We start from the raw sequence: 24,630 nt of genomic DNA, 5'->3' as shown, positions 1-24,630 counted from the left end.
GGAAGGCGCGAGCATCAAAATATTGATAACGATAATGGCTCCCGTCTTCCTATACAGCTATCTCAATAACCAGTCCCATTCACGTCGCGCGATATCTTCGATCGAAATAATATGTATTACAAAATAAACATAGATTATTGGCTGGCAGTGTGCTGCTGAAGCATTTGTAAAATCGATTGAATTTCACGAAATACCATCTTTCTCACAGAAAGATTTGAAACGACTATTATCAGCAGTGCAATTACGTGGTACATCTCGTTTTCGCCAATTAATCTTGACCGAAGAATATTACAAATAAGTCGTAGGTAGACATTGTACTTTTCCGAAGAAAGAATTATTTCGATGCCACCTTGCAACGAAACCAATTTCATTCGCAAACGAGGCGCATGGAACTGGTTGCAATGTTGAATGGGAAGTAAGCCATTACGTTGACTCAGGGAACTGTCCTTAATTCATCGTCTGTACGTTTCGAATTATTAGCGTGTAAGCCACGCTTGCCGGGGCAATTAACACCGACGTGATTCCCGTAATTTGTATTTAAGATGAATTCGCAAGTGGCAACTTCCCCCGCCCTCCCCTTTCCGTGTCTTTTTGCCCCGATGCGGGCGAACTTGAATCGAGGGAGCGCCGCGAGCGCGCACGCGCGCAATTACTTGAAGTGGACGCGAACCTTGTGCCGCAGATAAAGCAGCGCGGCGAAAAAGTCGAATTATTATTATTACCTCGGCAATATCGAGGCTGCACTTTGTATCGCGATTTACATGTCAACGCGGCGCGCAGCCCAAAGCAGTAGTAAGGAAACAAGCCTGCGCGCGCTTCAACGACTCGCGAAACGAAAGAATCGCTCGTTAAAGCCTGAATTGACACCATTGCAAAAGTACAGTTAATGGGCAATTATCCGAGCGGAGCGCAGTTCTAATTCCGCTTATGAGAGCCTGACATAGAACTACGATCGTCGTTCGAGATATCGCGGTGAATAACAGGCTAAATAAATACTACGCAACAAACACTTTATTTCACTGCCCCTCCTCCTCCCGGGTGTCTCGCCACTCCCACCCTGTCGTCTTGATAAACGGTAGGAAAAAAGCACGCACTCCAAGGAGAGGCCTGATGGTAGCGACCGGAAGAGAATATTAGCATTCTGCCCCGAATTATTCGCGTGGGCAACGATGCGCTAGATGTCATGGAAATAATCATCGTTCGATAAACGCGTCAATGACTCCCGACTCGAAATTGCAAATTTCCATTGAGCAGCCTATCGCTCGACGTTAACGACGCTGGTTTCCATGGTCGAGCGAAGTAAGAATTGATACGGATACTTTGCCCGACGGCCGTATCGAGCCGAGCCGAGCCGAGCGTGTATAGACTTGCAGGCTGAACTAGCGAAAGTGAGGTTAGGTTGTTAACTATCACGTGGTGCGCCACGGGGTCCTAACGAGGTTAATCGAGAGACCAAAGAACCGAGCGCCGGCGCGACCAATGAACACAAATGCGTGCATTACTGCCCTTTGTCCCTTTTTTTCCCGCGACTCGCTTTTACGCGTAGTTTCGTCGAACTCTTAACCCTCCCCGCCGTTCCCCGCGCGTCCCGTGACAGCGGCGAACGGACGCAAAAAAAAAGAAAGAAAAGGTCGCGGCGCGGTACCGGGGAAAACGTAAACGTCACGTCGCACCGTGGAAGGCCACGCCGCGCTGGATCAAGAAATATCGAATACTTAGGCCGGAGTCAATGGAAACGTGCAGGACGGCGAACAAAAAAAAAAAGAGTGGCACGTTTGGTATTCGTTCGACGGCCGCCAGTCAGCGCTGAAGTAGTATTTGCGCGAATTTCGAAGAAAAGCAAGAATGCGTGCTCTAGAAGACGACGGCGAGGATAGGCGAGGGGACGGCGAGAGGGGGAGAGGGAGGGGGAGGGCGATATATCGAGCCCGCGTTAAGAAGGGCATTCTAAAGATATAACATGCGCGTTTGTGAATTGGAGAGAGTGATGTTTCGATACTCACCGATCAGTGGAAAGATATTGGGCGGATCGAGTAGAGACTTGAGGCTGTTTTCAACGAGGATGGGAGATGAACGGTCCTTGTCACTCATTTCACGCACTGCGCCACGAAGCCGCACGTTCCGAGGTACACACGCACACACACCGTCCGTATATACACGGCCACACCGCGCGGAGCCGACCGAGTCGCGGATATATAGATAGACAGAGGGGCCTATATGCGTGCACGCGAGCCTCGTCTGTATACGTGGGAAGCAGAGACGGCACACACGCGGCCAGACCGTGTTAATAACACACAGGCGAGAGCGTGACACGATGGGACCGCGACGTGCCTCCCGTGGGACACAATTGTAATGACGTTCTTCCAGACCGGCGGAGAGAAAAGGCGCCCGCACCCGAACCTCTCACCTCGTCGCGATTGTTCCTGCTATCACCCGAGACGGCCGCGGCCCGTTCGAACACTCTGGCCACCGTTAAAATAAACGCGGAGCGCTACCCGTGCACGGTGCTCTTGAAAATCAATCTAAAAGTGGCTCGGCTGGTGGCGCGATCTCCTGGCTGCCCCACGGACCGACTCGCGACAAGTGAACGACGCCTGCCGTACTGATAACGAACGCTCTCTACTCCTGCCTTATCGCGATGCGCGCGCAACCCGCCGCGCCACTCCATCTGGCTGCCCCCACCGCCGGCCCTGCCTTAGCGACCGTTCGCGACCGTGATCTAGCAATCTAGCGGTTTTCGTGGGATCTCCGATTACGATCTTTTTCTCCATCTTTTCTTTATATCGAATTGCTCTTTCTTGTTGTTAATATTGTTGCTGAATGAACTGAGGGGCTTCGAGGTCGAATTGTCTAACGGTTGATCCGCTTGCTTTTCATTCGAGCACTTTTCTTGGGTTCACGCATCCACGGAGTGGAAAATATAGTCGTACTTGTCTTTTCGATTCTTCTTTTATAAGTTTCAAAGTATCTTTCTCGTTCCAAATTGCGCAAAGATTAGGCAAGCTTTCTCCTCGATTGGCCTGGAACAACTTTTAAAGACTAATGGTACATAATGAGAAGAACGTTGAAATTTAATTACATTGCAGGATTAAAATCGTTTCCTCCAGTCACTGAACGTACAAAAGGTAGATCGAGGTATGCAAATACGATGCATGTAGTTGTATCAGTTGATGAAATAAATAATAAGTTTGTAATTAATGACTTGACTAAAAACGATTTCATTCCTGGTTAAGAAAGCCCGTTCTCTTGTATGCTGAATATTTTATGAGCCATTTTTTATATACAAATCCAAGACACTTAAAACAGATTACAATTTCTGATAAATTAACCGTGGCATGTCAATACTCGTAAATGCAAATTGAACACAGAATCATACAAATCGGCAGCAATATCTCGTATCTGTAAATTAGTCTAACTTGAACTATTCTCGACTAATGGTCAGAAGGTGGTCCACTGAAGATCGTTCCTAAACATTGTTAACTTACATAGAAACAGAAGTTTCTCGAGTACAGCATGGATATATCCTTGTACACTGCTTAGAACCCTACTATGCTTTTGGTATCCGCAGAATTCAACGGTGTTAATGCTTTACGATTGTCGATTATCCCATTAATATAAACGCTAGATACAAATTTGCACGAAATCTTCTGCGCGTAGCTAACAAGAATCACGTAAGGTATTCGCTACACTCGTATACGTATGAACTTTCTAGCAAAGCCCCGAGCGTACTTGTATTCTACTTGGTCGCATCGACTCGTTCGCGAAATTCCTGCCGAGGCACAGAAAGCAACGGGCTGTTTTAGGCGAAGCGCGAATCAGTCGTATAACCCTGCCCCGCTAAATATTCCCGGCGAGAAACAAACAAGATGCAAAGTGAGTAGGTAACATTCTTAAAAGAGATATTTACAAACAAAATTACAACGCGCGGATACTCGAGTGTATTCGACGTTCAGTCAATTCGCTTTGTAAGTTCCAACGTGTGAAATGCATTGATTCATTAGGGCTACTTTCGTTCGCAACTGCTCGCGCGGGGCCGTTTAGACCCAAACGCTCAGGGATTCGGCAGTAGTTTGCGGCGCGGTGAAGCTGCTTCGATGCTGCTTGAAGAGAGCCTGAATCTCAGCCGGTGTCGAAGACCATCTGCGGTGCCTCGCCTTCTCCAAAGGTATCTCCGGCAGGCCCACCTCCGCGTGGCAGCCTCTGATGGGGAAGGTCGGCAGCGCGCTAGGCAGACCGATCTCTTGGAACGAGCTCATAGAGGAGAATCCGCTTTCATCTTCCACGCTGCTGACGCTCACGGCTGGCTTCGATTTCGAGGACCTCTCTTTCTTTTTCTTCTCTATCTTCCTAGTATATTTATTTGGCGTAGAAGTTGGCGCGTACATGAACACGCCGTCATGCTCTGGCATGGATACATTAAGTGAATTATTATTTGGTAGCGCGTCCTCTTCCTCCGTAGTTTTGCTGCTTGCCGAGTTGAGCGAGGTAGCGTCGAGGGACCTCCTCACGCCGGGAAGAAGGCTCTGCAGGCTTCGCTCGACCTCGGCGACGTTCGACGACGTTTTCAAGAAACAAGTCCTACTGTCGTTCTCCGCGCGCAGGCCGCTGCCGGGGCGTGCGGGGAACCCGGTAACCTCTTGCAACGCTGTAGAATTCGCAAAGCTGCCGTTCTGCAGGGAGGAGAAAGCCTCGCTGTGGTGATTGTGACGATGATGGTCTACAGGCGACGGAGACGATTCGTTATTCTCGATCGGCGTGATCTTGGCCAGGTCGGGCTCCCTCATCGCCAGCAGCGACTGAACGGTCTTCATTAACCTGCAACAATTCATTCACAGACTCCGTCAATCGAACCTGGGGGTAGGAACTTAAGCTGACAAGATCCACGTACCTAAATGCTTCCTGCGACAGCTTCTCGGGCGGCACCTCGTTTGGATCTAGCTCGGGCTGCTTCGGTCTTCTATAAACGACGCCGTCGTGCGTCTTATTGAGGTCCTGAGGTTTGTTGCGCGGCGGCGTGCAATGCACGGGGTCGTTTCTGCGGAGAACCGACCAAGTGAACTCGCGGCAGCCCGTGGCGCACGGTGAGATCTGGGTGACGGACTTCGCCCTGGTGAAACGGGACGAGTCCGACGAGGAAGACGAGGAGGCCGAGATAGCGCGACTCGGCGAGCAGTCTCCGTGCACCGCGTGCACGCTGCGACTGCGAGGGACTCGCCCCGCCGAACCTTTGTCCTTGAGACTACTCTTCTCGTGAAGAATATCCAGGCTCTTGCGGGCCCGATCCAGGAAACGCACCACTTGCTCCATCAGGGAACGATACATCTGCCTGTTCGCCTCGATCTGCAATTTCAATGAACAGAGAAATGAATGAACCGCATTGCAAGTGAGACTGAAAGCTGGGTCGGTTTATTATTCCACTATCATCCTGTTACATTTCTATTAGTGTTATTATTATTACGACTTTATTACTTCTTAAATGGAAGATATCTGTATTATATATAAAAGAAGTCCTGATTGACTGACTGACTGACTGACTCATCGACGCCCAGCTCAAACCGAAGGATTCTTGGAAATTCCATCCCCAAGCGAATGAAAGGGGGTAAAATGTATTTTCTCGAACTCCCTAATATCTCTTAGGCCCGAAGCGAAGCGCGGGGTTGTTTGCCAGTAATGCATATAAAGATAATAAGATTAGAGTAAAGGCGAGGCAGCAGTAGAAACTATTAATCAGCTTAGGCTCAAGAACATAAAACTAAGAATTCACTAAAATTACTACAAAAATTATTTGTATTATTTACATTATCTGGAGTTAATAGTATAATTGAGAATCGAATAAGATGGAGACTTCGTTGGAGGAAATGGATGTTGAAGATCGTGGGGTACATGGCCACCCCCCGACTTCAGAGCCCATCTCGCGGGAAACGAAGGCTATCGCGAGAATGTTGTATCGAATGTGTTTCGTCCATTTCTGGGTAAGGAATTAGCCTGCCGGTTCGCCTTAACATTTTTCGGCTCCGAACGAAGAGGATTAAATAATCGGAACAAGGTAATCCGGTCTAGAGCACTACCAGTTCCCCTTGTACCTGAAGCATGTTCGGAACGACCGTCGTTCCTGATTACATACAAACCTGTTTCAGTTGCCACTGCAAAGTCTCGATCTGCGTCTGAAGGAAAACATTGTCGATCACTTGCACGTGGGGCATCTGATTGGACGTCAGGGCGTTCTGCAGCCTTCGGTTCTCCTCGATCAGCGACTGGCATTGCTGGAAACAGGATGAGATAGCGCGATTAGGAACGGCGATACTTGGACGAGCGTAGGAGATCTGAAATTCTAGATCCCCCGATTGCAATCCGCGCGCGCGGTGAGAATGCCACCTATCCAACCGGCGAGCAGCTCTCCCGAATGCAGTAATCGTGCGGAAATTAAATATAAATTATTTTTACTATTTTTTCCACCCCAAAATATATTGATTTTTTCCTTTAAAATGACTCGAAATTTTAGAACTTTCCCCTTTAAGCTCCGACATTTCTCCAAAAATTAATGTAATTAAATTTCCGTTCGCTTAACTGTAACTATATTAATATAGATTAAAAAAATGATCTCCTTTATTTTTCTCAGATAAAGTGGGAAACCATCAGATCGTGTTCGACGCTCTACGGTGACCTCTATAACTTGATTAAAACTGTATATTTTGTCGCGCAAAAATTCTAAAATACCGTCCACTGCATGCACATTTAAACCTCATATCAATGACTTTCCTACGAAGTGTGGGTATTTAACAAAAAATTTAAAAAATTGCACTTTTTCCGGGCTTCAAGGTGTTGTTCCCCCTTAGTAGAAGTTTTCACCTTGCGTAGGAGATTTTCACACGGTGGAGTGAACACAAACCGACGTTAGCAGAGCGTACACACAATTTGCTTGCACGAAGATCGCGCTTACAGCGGCAACATATTCCACATAGAAATCAAAACTCTTTTCTATCAGTCACTTTATCAATTACTTTACTTCGCCACGATATCCACCACCGTTACGCAATAAAAGAGAAAACTGGGATTCCTGCAGCGCTCAAAATAAGGAACACTTGTCCTGCTCGAGGAATGATTTGAACATTCGGAATAAAATTAAAGAAACTGTGGGCTTTTCCTTAAACGTTTACTTTACACACATAGAACGTACAGCTTTCAAAGTGCTCGATTATCGCAACCAGTGGCGCACCCAGAGAGGGTTGGGCCTTGCTACCCCCAAAGAAAAGGGAAGAAGGAGATTAATGTAACCAAGACTGAAGTAATTCAAGAGCTTTGCGAAAAGAAAGGAAAACTCGATTTTATTCTTTAAAATTTCTTTACTGAATTTGCATTTAAAATATTTTTAACCCCTTCGACTCGGCTCCCCCCCAAGTTTAAATACTCAGTGCGCTACTGGTCGCAACGGTAGTCTCAGAGAAAGTGGGGTTCTCTGTTCCTCAAAGGGGAATAATTCCTGGGGTCTCCGATGAACCAACTAAATATTAGCGAGAAAGGAAACAGCGCGTGTTTAATAAACAATAGAATTTTCATCGTACGAACAACTTTCGAGGTATCGCTAGTATTTACATCGTGCCTTCCAATAGAATTCTAACAGAGGTGCGCGAGAGGAAGAACCGCGAACAGCCACGAATTTTCAGTGATTCGAGTCACGGAAGCATTATCAGACAAACGATTATACATCGACGATCAATCGCTCATTGAAAGCCTCTCGAAAGCATAGGGGCCAACAATGCACACCTTCGAAACACTGTGGAGAGGCCCTCCACCTCCGTGGCTGGACATTTGCATTTTTCTCCCTGTTTCTTTTCGGTGCTCGCCGTAAAGACGGGCATAAAGGAGTTCGTAGGAACACGAGGTTCCTGACATTTCCATACAATGGCGGGAAAAATACGGTACGGGTTGCGAGATATCCGGCGATGGGCCATGGTTGATAACGAACCCAGGACGCGGGAGATGTTGAAAGAATCGTGCGTTCATCGTTCGAATCGGTCGCTGCGTTCAACTGTCGTCGTTTTTATTGAAACAGCGAAGAAGAATGCCCCCCGGCGCAAGCGCGTGAGGGCTCCGAGGGAGAAGTGTTCGGTGAGTTTGGAAATTTCCACGCTCCGTAACAGACTTTTAAATGCAGATTTTGTAGCGGGACTTTTAAAAGTGATAAGAAAAGTAGATCGCGATATTTAATTATAGAAAAGTAGTAGCTGTGTTATTCAACTACTTTTTCTATTTTAATTTCAACACCGAATCGAGAAATCCTCCTTTTTCCTTTGGAGGAAAGTTTCACTTGCCATTAATATTTATCCTCCAGCCACAACAAACTTAATGGTCACGTGAAGATTGAATAGCTCCCATAAAGTTTGATTATTCCACTTCTTATTTACCGAGAGACGGCGCGTTACCATTTAAACGACGAAAGGTGTGTTAGTTATTTAACTGCGGCAACAGCTTCGGCCGATTTCGACGGAGTTAACACAGCTTAGCTATTGTAACAGTTCGCAATGTTGTGTTTCACAGCACTTGGACAGAGTTGCTAGCAACTGGAAATTAGAACTAGCTGTACGCTTACATAATCACCATGTACTCCATATTTCATTAGCTTAATACCCGTTCAAATAACCGATTCGGTTGTTCAAACCTGCAGGCATTTTATTAATTCCTTAATTACACGTTCCGAGGCAGGACTCTGGCACGTTTCGCGTCCCTTCCGCAAGGTACGTAAGTACCTGCCTCCAATATTTTAAACATTGGACACTCCTAGTCGCCCAGTGGATGGTCTTGACGCTTATAATCTATGTTGAAAGGGGCTGCTGAAGAGTTTAATGGCGCCATAAAACGATTATTGAAGAATTACACTGCACGAGGATGAGTGGCGGTCGCGTATAGACGCATTCCGTTAAATGGTAATTTCAGCGGTGCCCTTGTCGCGCTTAGTCTCGACAACAAGCTATATTGGAATAATATTCAATCTCCTCTTCGAAAAAAAACTCAAGTTGTTTGGACCAGTTCTAAAATAGTTATGCGATTTTAAAAAGTGTCCGAATATTAATGCGAGCCACTGTACCTACTATTTATTGTACCCCCTGAATGAAATATCGCCCCCTCCCGAATGAAATCCTACCTACGCCCCTGTATATTCTACTCCTTTTCTACAGAATATCCAAAAAATGAAGGGACAGACTTGCGCGCAGTGTGTTGAGCAAGTGGTATATAAATAAGGAACACCTTACTATATTCGAAAGTGCTTTGATAACCCCTTGCAAGGGATTAGAACGGTGCGCCATAGGGACCATTGTTCTCGCCCCAAAGGTTCCCTGGGCGGAACCATCGACTAGGAAACAGGTGAATAACAGTTATATTAATATTGCCCTTCTGTTCCATTCTCAAAGGAGCATTCTCGATTCCCTAAATAAGCAATTCTCTCGGCTTTACACCGGTCGCGAGGGGCCAATTGTTTCCCCGCACGGGTCGCAGGATTTACCGCCAGGGAAACTTCTAGTTACGGGGTCAGGTGAAAAATATGGTTCACGACTAAGGAATTCAACCCCGGGATCCCGGCTGTTTTTTTGGATTCCATTATTATATTTTTCAGTTGTTCATAAAGTAATTTGCGTTTTTAAAAATTCCTGAAATTCTCAGGGTAAGTTATAACTTGATGCATCAAATCCCGGGAGTTTTGGAATCCAAAAAAACAGCCCCGGGATCGAATTCCCTATTTACGACCAAGTAAACACTGGGGAGCAGCTTGTCATATACCAGAGATATCTGAGAGGTTCCCACCTTCCGTGGTTGTTAGATCGGTGGTTGGGAAAAGCTCAGGCTCTTGCAGAACCTCCGATCACGCTGGTCCGTTGCGAGCAATTTTAACGGTGCTCTGGTTCTAAATGCGTGCAAACGATACCTGCCTCATATTCACTTCTAATCGGGTTATCAACTCTTCTCGGGAATTATTAAAGCGATAGCGATGAGTTCCCCAGTGAACCATCGGTCTTCTACAACTCATCAATAAAACATTTCCACGCTTAGTTTCTTACGCAATTTTTCCACACCACCTCGACTGCCTCTGACACTTCGGCTGGCGTGGGCGCGTTCTCGCGCCAAGGGACTTGCACCCCGTGGTTCAAACGTGCTTTACTGCTGTCGCGTTTATATTTTCTAGAACAGTGATTCCAAATCTGGGGGTCGCGAAGTGCTTTCTGAGGATGGTCACGTTTTTTTCTTAAATATTATTAATCACATTCTTAAGTTTAATATTATTAATTATATTCTGAAATACCTGCTTTAAACGTGTGTTCTTTACCTTATTATATAAATGTACCTTAAATAAATCTACCGCTACTCAAAAGAGCTTAGGAAGCACTGTTCTAGAAAGCATCGAAAGTGTTGCCCCAGTGTCTCTGGGTATGCTTCGGAAACTTACGCCACGCCAGATCTTAAAATGAATTTGAAAATTGAAATCCCTACTACCTCCGTCCGCATCAACATTTCCAAATTCGATCTGAACCACAAATTCCCCGAAGAAAAGTCCCCTAACGCGTGCAGGAGCGGAGCGTGTCGGGGCGATCGCGAGGAGCAACGTTGCTCCGTTTTTGCGAAGGTGAAAACGGTACAGTTAAGTAACAAACGCGAGGTTTTGCGTACGGTTTGCTCGCGTTGACCTCCGCCGGGCTCCCTCCGGGGTATAGTGCCACGCCGCTGGCAGGTGAATTTGTACGGAAAGCTGAAATTTTCAGCGGGGGGACCCGAGCGGATGGGGTTTCCGCATGGTCGCTCAGCTTGAACCGTCCACCGGCTGAATACTATCGTGACGTCACTCGCTACGGTCACTGCTTGAATTATTCAGTATTCCTTCGTTTCTACTTGTACACACCGAGCCGTCTCTTTGTACGCACTAACGGCCCTCTCTCTGCGCGCGTATAAACGCCGCGCGACATCACATCGGAGGCACATCGTCGCCGATTAGATACTTGGAAGCAGGTGGCATCGGGTGTCGGGTCACTGGCTTTCCTCGAACTTCGGATGGACAGTGCCTTCTGCTGGGTGGCACGATTGCTGGGAAATTAGGAGTGACGAGGCTTTGCTTTCGAGACGGCAGAAGTTGAACCGGGAGCTGATTTTGAGTTTTTCTTGGAAATTGTTCAGTTGCGCGATTCGCACCAGCTATGATAAGATATGCAGAAACTGAGTCGAATCAACCACCTAACACCTAGCGCGCTTCCCTTGGTGGTTGGTCGAATTTATCAGCCTCTCGATCGCAGCCTTGAACACCGTTCCACTCGTTTCCAGATTTCACATGGTCTCTTTCCCTCCGCCCGGCGTACTCGCGAGAGACAAAGGACCTTTTACCTTGCCTTTTTCCATAGATCGTTTGACCCTAAGTCCTCGATTCCGCTCGAGGACTCGATTAAACATACAGATAGCGGTGTAATTATCGGAGCCGGTGAAGCTTGACGAGGAGCCTTCGAGTGGAAGGTTAACGAAGATAGCTTTTAGTTTGAAATATTGCGGAATCGGGTGCCCAAACCGCACAGCTTGGAGCACTGGCGCAATCCAAATGGTCCGGGGACCCCTCGAAGAATTAAGGAAAAAGGAGATTAATGTAACCACGACTGGAGTAATTCAAGAGCTTTGTAAAAAGAAAAAAGAACTGTATTTTATTCTTTAAATAGATGTTTATACTCGCCTAATGAATTTTATTGAATTTGCATTAGAAATATTTTTATTCGTTCAACTCGGCTTCCCCCAAGATTACATCCTGAGTGCGCCACTGGCCTGGAATATCCCCGTTACATTTGAGATTAACAGTTTATGTAGTTCACGAAGTCTAAGCTCTTTGCTTGCGAACGAAGTGTTTAGTTTAAAGGGCGAATCTGTGCGTGCTTCGCGCCTCACTGTTCGATTACATTTTCTTTCAGCTGCCCGATGGTCAAACAAGAGGGACACGAAACTGTACGATTATTCGTTTCACGAAATCTTTTATTAATGACCCAAGGACCTTCGCGGAGATAAACGGTTTAAATCAAGAGGCAGCGCGCTTTTAGCGCGCCTCTTATCGGTCCAAGAGGCTTTATCGACCAAACAGTTTCCCCGCATTTCAGCGGATTAACGAGCAATTACACGGGCTGGGGAACTTTTTGCTCCGCGGGCAAACGAAGTGTTTAACTCGACGTCGATTGCGAAAATCCAATCTTTCGAAATCGCGCTGGACCTTCGAGATTTGATACGGCCGAGAAACAGTAACCCAAGTGCCTACCACCGGATACATAATTACTGTGCCCTATTTCATTTGGAGCGAGAAGAAAGGACATATAGAATTTTCTTTAAAATCGTGTAACAATTTCAGCGCACGAAATTTACACACAACTCTAGAAAACTTACAACGAGAGCTAATTTGTCACTTGCTTACCGAATCTGAAATTTGAAACAGTACGCCATCTTCTTCTAACTAATAATTGGCAATTTAAAGCAATGCCATCTATGTACCAGACGATACACGATTTACTTTACACGAATTTCGTTTACCTTTTCGCGTGACCGCTCAGCAAAAATAGTGTCTCGGCAGTATAAACCTCGAATGGTGATCGTAAACGCAGATAGTTTAAAGTAATCAGAAGCTATAATAATCAATTTACATCGCCCCGTCCCTATAAGTGCCTAGACAGCTGCAAGAGAATTGATGCGCCCTGGAATCAGCTTGCGAATGGCGAAGAAGAATATGAATGAAAAGAAAACGGGACGAATGGGCAGGGAAAATGGTAATCCCGTGAATGCCGGAGGTGTCCAGGTGCACATCAGGCGCGAGGGGCAGGAAACTCGATACGATAGGCGAAATATGTGACAGGATGAAGTTATAAAAGAAGGCTGACCGTAGGAGATGAGGGGGAGACAAATGCATTAAGGGGTGATTCCAAGATGGCACTCCGCCGCCGAATTTATTTTTGGTGGCATTCCAGTGAAACGAACAGACGAGGCCCCACCAGCGGGAGCTTAACCCGCAGACGATGAGTTTCGCTAGGAGGATCCGCGTGGCGGCCCTGTCTTGTTGGAATACTGAAATTATTTTCCCTTCTCTCTCTCCTCTATTTTTCCACCGCCGTCGCCATGCTCTCTTTCCATTTCCGCTCGCGGCGCATATCCAAGCGCCGCAGGCCTTCCTCGCCGGCTGTTTTTCCTTCGATAAGCACGCGGACAGCGCCGCGACGATCGCTGCCTGCGATCTCATCAGACACGGGGCTAATTATTAAAACAAATACGCGGAGCCCGCGGAACGTGTTTCCAGGAGCTTCAGGGATCGTTATCAGCACCATTCGTGTTAAAAAGACGCGACGCGGCTTCCACTCGGCGAGCTGATCCTTGCATGGGCGGCCGGTGGGTCAGATTTGACCCAGCGTGGATGTCGAGCTTCTTGTATTGCTTCTTAGTACCATCTCTTTACGCGTCTACTAGGGATTGCAATACCGGTAAATCGTGAGAAATACCCTAAAATTTTTACCGGTAATTCGATAAATTACATATAGCAATATAGCGCAAATATGCGTTCATTAATTCCATCGACATCTACTACGTTATCCTTTTTTAAAAATGGTTTTAAAAAAGTTTTTCTTTTTTAAAAATGGTAAATTCTTGAGGGGATTACACGAGAATATACCCTTAATTCTTCGATCGAACGTATCGCGTGCTGCGTGGGTGAGTAAATGACGGAACGTTCGAATTCCCAACGAGGGGATTTAAGTACGCGCGACGAGGGAGCAACGAATCGTGCCTCCATCGGCATAATACTCGCGTAAAATGTAATTTCCGCGGACAATAAGATGTAGCGGCAACGCGAACGTTGAATACAAATCGCGGACGATGAATCACGAATGACTGGCGCTGGCTACGTCAATGGATTCGATACTCCGATGAGTGATAACACTTTCCAGGGGAACTTTCTTTTCTATCCTCGGCGGGCGCCTATGCGCGAAGGACCTCCAGCGACTTTTCTTCGAGGCAGAATTTTCGTGTTCCCCCCTATTTGGTTTCAAAGAGGGAAAAGTTGAAGCGAGCGAGATAAGAAGACACTGGTGTGAAATCGTTGATTGGTTGTTCTGGAATATCGTGAGAAATTGCGGAGGAAAGGCCCAGTCAAATTGTTATTCTTAATGAGATATATAACCGATTTTCTTAATCAGATATATCGAGTCGACCTGTTTTCGTGAAATTTGCGAGGGAAAGATGGGGGAAGAGATTATCTCGTGAGATTAGAGTGAGATTGTTTAAGAAATTTTGAAGAAATGGGCGGATCCAAGTCGTTTGGAGCGCCAACCTTTTTAATAATAGATTTTGCTAATCAAATCGATCGTTAGAGATCTATTCAAGAAGATGTTTTATCAGGGGAAGGAGAATGTATTTCGTGAAATCTTCGTGGTTCATCGAAGAGAACCGTTCTTCGAAAGGCAAAGATGGGACGGGAGACAAAAAACAGCGGACGTGCAGTTAATAGTGCGAAAATTGAGCGATGGTTAGACCACATTGTCAGACAATGCCGACCGCGAATGCCGGATGTGAACCGTGAGAATGATTTTCAGTGACACCGCGCTATCAAACTCTTATCTGTTCCCTAGCGCAAAACACAATCCCCCAGAATTCTAGATAATTAAGGTGCAACACGTTTGCCGTGGCTAATCAGTTAATTAAGAGCAACAAACCGATTGCTACGCATTGCCAGTTATTAGAAGAAAGTGGATGGGGAGTGGAGCAAGATGAGTGGATCCCTTTGTGAAGCTTACGTAAAACAATGGTCGAAAAAGTGTTCGCACGGTGCACGATGCAATGATTAAAAATAAATTGAAGAGAATCCCGTGGGACCAGAAAATATCGGATCGACCGACGTACGTACTGGCCAACGCCTGAGCCTCGTTTAATTAGAATCGGGGAGATTCGACGTGTTGGGTCGCGGGAAAATCTTATATCCTTTGCCTAACGAAGCGAAACTGGGGAATAATAATATCGAAAGTAATATACGTGTATACCTCGCTGGTGTACCACTTAGGCGAGGAATTTAAAAAAGAAAGAAATTCAGGAACTGGGGAATTATGGAGGGACCAGAAAATTGGGAAATTAGCAGAATTAGGAAATTAGGATATTGAGAAATTAGCCGCTTGGAAGATTAAAAAAAATTGTGGAATTAGGAAATTAGAAAACTGAGAAATTAGTGCTTAGAAGATTAGAGACTGGAGGGATTGGGAACTTAGGGAAATGAAGAATTAGGAAACTGAGAAATTAGCAGCTTAGAGATTAGAAACTAGGGAGTTGGACAATTGGAAAACTGCAAAATTAGTAGCTTAGAAGATTAGAGACTGGAGGGATTAGGAACTTAGGGAAATGAAGAATTAGGAAACTGAGAAATTAGCAGCTTAGAGATTAGAGAATTGTGGAATTAGAAACTAGGGAGTTGGACAATTGGAAAACTGCAAAATTAGTAGCTTAGAAGATTAGAGACTGGAAGAATTGGGAGCTTCGGAAAAAAGAAAATTAGGAAACTGAGAAATTAGCAATTTATAAGATTAAAGAATTGAGTAATTAGGAACTTGGGTCATCGGAAGATGAAGAAATTAAATAATTCCTCAGCTCTCGAACCCCATTACCGAGGAGTGGTGCAGAATTTTGAAACGAGGAGGTCCGAAGGGGCCACCGGTGGGCAATATTTCCTCGGCGAGGCCGATTTCGACCTCGCCTCTACTTTTCTGCAGAGCACCGAGTCCCTAGTAGCCAGCTGCGGGATTGTGCTCGGAATGATCAGTCAGCAAACGCTCAGGGGCTCCGTTTCATAGGAGGTTCGATGCAGTTCGCTCCTTTTTAGCTGGCGCGCTGAAACGCGGCTTTAGATACGAGCGTTTCTTTCAGGAACGGAAGGATCGTGAAACGTGGAATTGCGCGTGGAAGGACGGAGGGGAGGAGGAGCTCAGTGATGCAGAAAATACGTTCGTCTGGTTGGCCGTAGGAAATTGCAGCCGGCGAACTTTCCTCGATGCATCGCCGATGCTCTCTAGCATCGAGCAAGCGCGTTAAAAACCTTCTTTCAGCCGCTGCTTCGAGCGATTCTCGTTCAGCCACCACGCACCACTGCCGGATTAACCAATCAGCAAAATAAGCACGTGCTTAAGGCATCAGGAGAAAGGGGGGCACCATAGAAATTTTCTGAATTTTAAAATCCAACTTTTGTCAGAAGCACTTTTTGAGGAAACGCATTGCGTTCAAGTGATCACCCTGTATAAGGGGGTCTGAAAATCTTTTAAGCGACACGAAATAGTGGTCAACCACCATTTACTTACACGGAAACTGATAAATAATCCAGACGGTGCGTAGAATTAAAAAGACCATAGAACAACTTTCTTAGCACTTTGCTCGATGAAATATCATCCACAAATAGGGGATGGAAGAAGTCGAGGGGAGGAAGAAATATACAATACCAACCGCGAGAAGAATGTTTAAAATTTCGTTACCTAAATCTTCAAATTAATTATTTACTGTACACCCTGCAAACTGAATGTGAATCGTATTTACAACGTATATTAATAACACAACTGTGGAGCTCATGTTTTAACGATACAAGTCACGAAACATATAGGTGCTACTAGCACCCATTGGGTCATCGGTGACCCAAGGGATGAACGGGAACGAACCGACAGAACTCTTAATCGACGAGCAGAAATCACGCTCGTCGACCAAGAAACGTCGCGGCCGATCGAAAGAAGCTCGTAAATCGAGGCGTGCAGAATGCAGAGGAATGGAAGAGCAGCCTGCAGAGACACGAGGCCGCAATTGAGACGGGCATGCTCCGATCGAAGGAAACGAACGTAAAAGAGAACACGGATCCCACGGCTTTCGAGGAAAAAGAAGAAGGCGCCGCGCCGGAACGTAGGAATGCTAGGGATGTAGAAGACGCTCAAGGCCGAACTAGGGACGAAATTAGATTCAGCCTCTTTTCTATCCTCTTTGTGGCTTTCTGAGATTCGTTAGCGGCGAAATCGCGGCGCGATGGTCCGCGAAGGGGGAAAAAGAAGAGTCGATATTCCAGTAGCAATTTTATACTCGCCTAATTTTCCCAACTTCAGCTTCTGTTTAAACAGAAGAACGAGGGAGATTTTCAGCGACGTTGAAAACCTCGAAGACCTCGTTTAAAATCCTAAAAGTGCTCCGCTGGATCCTTGATTGAACGACATTGCTTCCTTCTAGCTGGATTATGACCTTAATGACGTTTAAATGCAGCTTGTTACTGTTATCCAACGAATTTCTCGCGGAGCCGCGAAACGCCTGGAAGATATAATTCCTGTAATTTCCCTCGGCGGTGTTGCGCGGCCAATAATTAAAGCGGAAATAAATTGGCTCGACGGTGGGTTTATCAATCAGCTTGTCACCCGATGCTCGCTGCTAATCGCGTTTCTACGCGCGCCGTGCCTAGGTGTCGCCCAGCTGCTCCTTTTGCCCCGCTCTACCTCCGCGACCACCGCGAGGACATTGTGACACGATATTTGCGCAATTGGGAATAGCTTATCGCGTTGGTATCAAGATTTCCGGCGCTATTTGGCTAATGTTAGTCACCGATGAATCACCAAGCCTTTTCAGCTGGGAATTTGCGATTTTCACGAGCACCAGTCATCCAAGTTCCAGATCCTAGCGAACACCAAGTTTCGCGATAGATCCACGTGTGTTTGAGCGACTGAAATTTTTCGGACAGTTTATAGTATCAATAAACATTGCCCGAAAATACTATGTAATCACAATTCGCATTCATCTCCTCGTAATTAATTCACAAAAAAAGATTTAATTTTTAGCAATTTTTTTCTCTTAAATAACAAATCCCCTAAAAATCTAATTAATTGCATTTGTCATACATCACTTGAAGGCTGAAAAAAATAATAAACCAAATTTTTTTAATCTTCAAGAGGTATATATTACCTAAATGCTATTAATCAGATTTCTGTTAACGTGAATGTTGAAAAGAGAGGAATCGCTAAATAAACCTGCGACTTTGACGCGGCCAATGTGGCACCTCCCCTTAAGAGGTCGGTTTCGAGCTTCATCTTCACCGACGTTTCCCGATCTCACGAGGATGAGATCGATTGCAAAGCTGCAGCTCCGAGCGACGCGGATACAGGGCGTCTGCACGAGTGTCTGTAATATCACACGCCGCGCGGACATCCACGGTCCAATGATCTTAATATTGAATATCAGATCGTAAAGCACGCCTTCGACGAGGATATCGCTGGTCGAGTCGGTCACGAGAACGCGGCGTCACAATAACAGGATAGCTTCGAGTCCGAGCGGAGGAATCTAATAAAACTACGCGTAGAACACGATCAGCTTACCTGGTCCATCGCGATGCGAGCTACCATGCAGCCACGTTAACAGTACCTGCGATCGAGCCGCGATCCTAAACGACCGTTTCACCCCGAAAGTCGAACAGATCACGAGACCAGGAACTTTCCTCCAAACGAATTACGTAATTCAGATTAAACCTGAGATACACTCTCCCGCAAGCAATTGAACGGCGACCGCTGGATCGCGTGAGTCACCGATGCCCCACGGTGTAAGTGGATTGCGCGCGCCAGTTATGCATCAGTTGTTCGTGTTACAGAAGTGTTTCGCAGATAGCGCGCATCCTGGTGATCGAAATAAGACGAATGCAAACGAAGGATGGGACGTCTATGGCCCACCAACGGCCCACGGAGCCCACGAAGACAGGCGGGCGCTAGTTGGACGCCCGGGGTCCGGCGAGTTGCGCAATTCGGATTAAATTTGGATCGACAGGCCTCGAAGGAGATCGAGACGCGGCGGCTGGAGACGCCGCGAGGATCGCCCGTCGCCAGCTGATCGTTCATTTGCTTCGGCGCGGGCCACCCTGTATAACTTGTGAAAGGAATCGTGGGCAGTGTTTCAGCCCGGCGCTGCGGCGTCATAATGGCGCGATGGCGAAAGGTACACGGGCGAGGAATTAGAATCACGGGCGGCGCGAAATTCCAGCAGTATTTTTTTCGCCGGTGAATGTAAATGGAGGAAAGCCAGCTAGATCAGCCGTGGCTTTGGCGAACACCGTGGGAAAACGACCTCCCGGCTCTCGCCTCCTTCCTCGTCCTCCCTACTTACAAGGGAACACATCCCGAACCGGGAAATTCAAAAAATTCTGAAACTTCGTGAATGCGTAGGGAATTTCCCCCCGACTACAACGCAATCTTTCTTTGCTGCCTAAATTCATTCTAAGACGGTGTAATTGACCCCTGAAAATCCGGTTATTCTCCGATTTTCTGTTATAACTCGTGAACTGTAAAATAATTGTGTTTACCAAACGATAGATCTAATTAAAAGAAGTAACTTTTGTCTCGAAACTTTTTTTCTGTCTCTTACATTTCACGAGTTATAACACAAAATCGGAAAATAGCCGAATTTTCGGGGGTTAATTTCACCTCCTTCGAGTGAATTTAGACAGCAAAGAAAAATTGCGTTGTAATCAGAAGGACATCCCCTACATATTCGCAAAGTTTCAGAATTTTTGGAATTTTCGGGTTCGGGATCTTCCCTTAGACACGCGTTTAATATCTAATCTACCCCGGCTTTTATCGCCGCGCAAGCGAAAGCGGCCGGGATTCACGGAAGATAAAGATCCACCTCCGAGTGTCGGGGCGAGGGTCCCCCGCTCGGTTCCAATTTGTCAGGGGACGCCGAGAACCGCGGGGAATTCGAGTGGCGCTGCCTCGCGACTTCTCCACCCCAGTTTCGACTTACAGAGGACGCGGCGCGGCTTCGGTAAGTCGTTACAACGTCGATTCAGGGCTGATCCGGCGCAAACCGCCTGGAGGCCGAGTAGAGGCTGCGGGACTTTAGAAAAATAGCGAGCGCGAGCCTAGGAATGAGGATGCAGTCGATGATGGAGGGTGTTCACCGTGCGTGTACCCTGGAGCGAGCGTCCCGAGCGCGCGATGTTGATGGCACAGCTTCGCGGAGATCAGCCGCTAACGGAGTGTTATTTTAAACCAGTTTCACCTAGATTCGCCTTCGCCGTCGGGCCCGGCCCAGAGGGAAGCACCCGGGACTCGAGTGGATTGCGGGAATTTTCCCAGTGGGAACTATTCGATTGTGGCGAGCGAAAGCGTGCTGGCGTTGCGCACGATGAGAAAGGAGCAGGGGGGTCGTCTATAATCGGCGCGTACACGCACGTCCAACGACGATGCGTTTTGCAATGAACCAGTGTAGAGCATAAGGCGCACCGTTGTCGCGGGCATTGTAATTTGCCGCGTACTCGTCCTCCAGGATGATGATTATTTCCAGAGCCGTGGACAACTAGGTAACCTTTCCCGCTACCGCTTCTATCCACACCGCTCGTTAATGAACAAACCATCAATCAAACCCTTCCGGTGCGCCCGCCAGCCCCCCAGCAACCAACCACTCCTGCTGGACTCGATGCTGGCTTAAGATAGACGGAGTTTGTCTGCTAAACATTCACCTTTCCGACTCTTTTCTCAGCTGCCGGGGCCTTTGCGGAATAATTCACACTGATCCACGCGCGCCGGTGCTCGGAATTATGGGACACCTGGTGTAATCTGCCAGAAATCTGATATTTGCTGTGCACTCGATACCCTTCGCTGTTTTTATTTCCGAGTCTCGATTTTAATATTTCTGAAATTCTTATAAAAGATTTCCAAAGCTTTTCATAATTTTTGGCCTTTTCATTACCCATTTTCAGAAATTCAGTTGCAACGTTGATACTTATGTTTGCAACAGCTGTTTATCTTATTTCATCTCCTTCTGCCGTTTTCATTGGTATTTGTTATTTTAATCTTAATTTTAATTCCCCCTTACTTGTCCGTTCTCTACTTTTCGTGTCATTATAACGTGCCCAAGGGTGGTTACCCGTGATTATTAATAAGAGACCGCGAAGGCTTCCGACGAAGAACGTGTCGCTTCGTTCAGATGAGTGAACCCGGGAGTTCCATCGGGCAATTTAGTTTATTCCAATCACAGGCACTGAAACCGGCGAAGAAGCTACTTCTACTGACCCGCCCTTGCTACGGTGCCTTGGGATCGTAAATGGCACAAAGGAAGTGCTCCAGATTTGAGCTAACAATGAGTTGCCAGCAATAAAGCGAACAATCTGAGGAGGAAAATTAAGTGCGTTGCACTTTGAACCCACAAACCGTTGCCTGGGAAATGCCAGCTTTCTACGAGTATGCCTCAGTTCCGAGCGAGATCCTTCAAGCTTTCACTCAGCTTGAAGCAGCGACTTTTAGGCACGGGCCCCGTTGTCCTTTTGGCGGCGCGGCTGGTCCCCGACACGCGGCGGGCAATCGAAAAGGCCAGCCACCGTCGCTCGGCCGCGTGAAAAGGGACTTCCTCGAGGGAAGAAGGTGGGCAGAGCAATTTCGACCGCGGCATATGCGTGCACCGACATCCTGCCGCCCGTGGCATCGAAAAAGAGCAGGATGATGACGTCACGAAAGGGGCGAGGGGAGAGAAAAGGCAACACACGTTCACGCAACGCCCGTTCGCATGTAAGCGCGGACAAAACGCACAAAGCTTTGCCAGCGGAGTGGTATCTCGACTGATAATTACGGAAGGGGCTCGAGCGAACTTCCGCTCGGCAAAACCTACCCGATCAGCGTTCCCTACGAGCGAGCGCAAACACCTAACGCCACGTGTGTCCACTTAAACTCCGTGGAAAAGCAGAGACGTGTACGGCCCCCCTGAGCTTCGGGCGTTCAAGTCACCGGGACATCACCATCTCATGAATCCGTGCATCATCGAATTCGTTAAAACAAACACTGCTGCCATTCGTGGCCAGAGTGGCTGATTTGGATTAACCCTTTCAGTGCCGGAGGCCGATATATCGGCCCGCGCCTTATAGCGCTTTACTATTCGCTTTTACTTTCTTTATGATCTTTTATACCTTTGTTATTTATATAATTTTCAATGAATATAGAAAAACTAGTATCACCGTTTTGTTCTCTATTTCGTCCTTAATATACTGCTTTTTGAATCATGTAAATATTGTTTCTTGTTCGGTTTTTACGAGCATTTTCCCAAACCCTAGTAAAACCGTGAAATTCGGCCGGTTATTCTCGCATAGGCACCTCTTTTTCGCCTGGCACTAAAAGGGTTAACAAGGGTAATGTGATTAAGAAATTAATCGCAAGCTGCGCGGCACCTTCGAATTTAATTTTGTTGTAAAATTTGCGCAGCATTTAGAGACGAATTCAATTCGACGACTAAGGGAACAAATCGGCCGAGCGTTCCGAGAGGTAAAAAAATCTGACCGCGTTAGCGACATTTCACGCATCTGTGACTCGACGAGTCCAACTTCCGGTGCGCGCCGGTAGAGACAGCCCGCGAGGCAGCCAAACGAGAAAAAAAAGCGAGTTACAGATTCAAGATTTCGCGTATGAAATTAGTTACTGCGGGGCTGGTATTCGGATAAAGCAGAGTTCGTTAACCGATCGATTTTTCTGATAACGAAATCTTGCTGTAGATTTTATTTAATTTTCCTCCGCGATGGATTAAGAAGGGTCTTTGAACTATGCTTCCGTCAAGCTGGCCCGATAGAATTCCTAGCGTTACGTAAGCCGGTGGTGGAACAACGACGATAATAACCGAACATTCGGAGTTTCTTGGAAAATTTAGACGAGCGAAACACACAAGTGTCAAAATAACTGAACTGACCCGCCTGGCCTGCCGTTCTCGTCTGTGAAACATTCAAGCTCGGTTATTTTCAGTATTGCCGGCGCGATCGTTTCCAGTTGCGAGCCACGGTTTCAGGTCGACAAACGACGCTCAGGATTGGAGATTGTTTCGCAGAAAGGATGAAAGAGCGGAGCAAAAAGGTCGGGAGGGAATATCGACGAGAAAAACTGTCGCTTATAGCGGTACGATAGAATTCAGGCGCTAATACCGGAACCTTCTGCGCAAGCGTAAGCGCATAGCTCGGTTATTTAAAATCCGCGTTTAAACGCATTTCACTGTTACACGCCGCGACGTATCGAGAAATATCTGAGGAATCTTAATCGAACGGCAGCTGGGCACAACTGCCCCTTATAAATGCACGATCATTCTATGGGAATGATCGAAGATATTCGAGTAAATGCAAACTCACTTTTCGCAGCTTTCCTACTTCGTTCGCATCTGCGGTGGGTTGAACCGCCTGTGGGAAAGAAAACGTTCGTTAGATCTATGAAACTTCGTCCACAGAATGTGTTTCCACGCTCGACTTCAAATGCATGCTTCAGATTGAGATGAAAAACGTGAAATGATATTTCACAGTTACGAAAAGAGACGCGGAGAGTCGATGTTTTAGGTTAAGTGTCTTTCCTGCGCAGGAAATGCGAAGCGAACGGAATTTGCTGAGATAAACATTGGAAAGCTGGTAACGATTAGGAGATTGTAGAATTCCCTCGATATTATAACCAGAAACTAGAGAGATATTGAACTTGTGCGTCCAAAATGTACGAATACATACTAGCAACACTGCTGCTCCCGCGGAGTAAATAAGCAAACATACGAGTTGTATTTACCTCGCTCGTTTTCCAAACGTTCGTCTTGTCCTTGGCAGGCACGCGATTGTCAGGGGTCGTTTTCCCGTTACCGAAATTCACGAGGGAGAAGAAGTTGTTGCCGTTGGTTTCCGTCTCCCCGGCAACGGTGTTGTCGAGCATCTCGTAATCCAGCGACTTGGTGTCCCGGCAATTGATCACGAAGGCACGCGCGAAGCTGCTCTTGAAGAAATGTTCCAGTGACACCTCGCTGCCAAGAGCGAACTCCACTTTCGGCGCTCCCGGCGTATCGCCCATGTTTACTTGAGACGTCGTGGCCCGCTCGCGATCGTTCACAAAAACCAGCCCTCCGAATCGAGGTTAATTCCCTTCCAGGTGTCTAACCCGGAAACTAGACGACGACGATGGGAAAAGCATCGATCTCGCGCATCCCGCGAACCTCGAAGGCGAACACACCGTCGACTGATCGCCGCGATACGGTTTCTCGAATTGCTCTGCTCGCGGTTCTCGCTTGTTTCCCACGAGCGTGCCGCCGTCCGCGGCGTCAACGAATAAGCCTGTGCTCCTTTACCCGCGAGATCGCGAGCCGTGCGTGGTTCTGTTCTTCGTTTCGATATCGCCGTACGAGAGAACGCCGCAACGAACGGGGGATCGGTAACATCGCACGAGCTCGAACTGTACACCACGCCACTGCGTGTCAAACTGACAACACGCTCCACGAGTCGACGCTCTGCAGCCCCTTCACACGGTGATCACTGAACGGCCATGGAGAATCGCGTACTGCACATGCGCGACTCTATACCAGCCTTCGATTCCTAGGCTATTATTCGGGAGAAATTTTTACGCGTCTTTCTCGATGTTTTATGGAAAAGTAATTATATAAGCAAACACTTTTTCTTGCGCTAACTGGTTTAAATGATTGATAAGTTTATGAAACGATGTATATGTTTTGGATTCCTTTTAAATGTGTATATATGTATAGACGAAAAAGATTGCGAATTCTTTTAGAAATGGCTTTTAGAAATAATTAAAGTACATTGAAATTTAAAATTATGAATGTAGGTACTGTGTAATAATTAATAGAATACCG

General features: G+C 46.8%; 2 protein-coding genes across 3 annotated transcripts in view; both read right to left on the bottom strand.

Moving 5' to 3' along the window:
- Window positions 1-2,602, bottom strand: part of LOC143375098 (thyrotroph embryonic factor) — a 92,300-nt gene extending 89,698 nt beyond the window's left edge. Inside the window, exon 1 of one of the 2 annotated variants that reach the window (XM_076823870.1) lies at window positions 2,004-2,602. In XM_076823870.1, the coding sequence (XP_076679985.1) occupies window positions 2,004-2,091 (88 nt within the window). In that variant the 5' untranslated portion in view covers window positions 2,092-2,602. The remainder of the gene's footprint in view (window positions 1-2,003) is intronic. The other variant, XM_076823871.1, reaches the window with a different exon arrangement.
- Window positions 2,603-3,241: 639 nt separating this feature from the next.
- Window positions 3,242-24,284, bottom strand: LOC143375091 (uncharacterized). The gene is made up of 5 exons (XM_076823842.1): window positions 23,562-24,284; window positions 23,144-23,191; window positions 6,129-6,263; window positions 4,889-5,340; window positions 3,242-4,815 (listed from the first exon to the last, which is right to left on the bottom strand). The coding sequence occupies exons 1-5, from the start codon at window positions 23,835-23,837 to the stop codon at window positions 4,038-4,040; spliced, it is 1,689 nt and encodes a 562-aa protein (XP_076679957.1). The 5' UTR covers window positions 23,838-24,284; the 3' UTR covers window positions 3,242-4,037.
- Between the last annotated feature and the right edge of the window lie 346 nt (window positions 24,285-24,630).

Source organism: Andrena cerasifolii, chromosome 12 (genome assembly GCF_050908995.1).
Source record: "Andrena cerasifolii isolate SP2316 chromosome 12, iyAndCera1_principal, whole genome shotgun sequence".
Classification (NCBI taxonomy): Eukaryota; Metazoa; Arthropoda; class Insecta; order Hymenoptera; family Andrenidae; genus Andrena; species Andrena cerasifolii.
This window is presented reverse-complemented; position numbering and strand designations above follow the sequence as displayed.

Bases quoted from the DNA above. Each gene is read 5' to 3' on its own strand.
- LOC143375091 (XM_076823842.1), bottom strand. From the start codon at position 23,837: ATGGGCGATACGCCGGGAGCGCCGAAAGTGGAGTTCGCTCTTGGCAGC. The intron at 23,192-23,561 runs GTAAATACAACT...TCTTTCCCACAG, and splicing joins ACGTTTGGAAAACGAGCGAG to GCGGTTCAACCCACCGCAGA. The intron at 5,341-6,128 runs GTTTGTATGTAA...TTGAAATTGCAG, and splicing joins TGCAGTGGCAACTGAAACAG to ATCGAGGCGAACAGGCAGAT.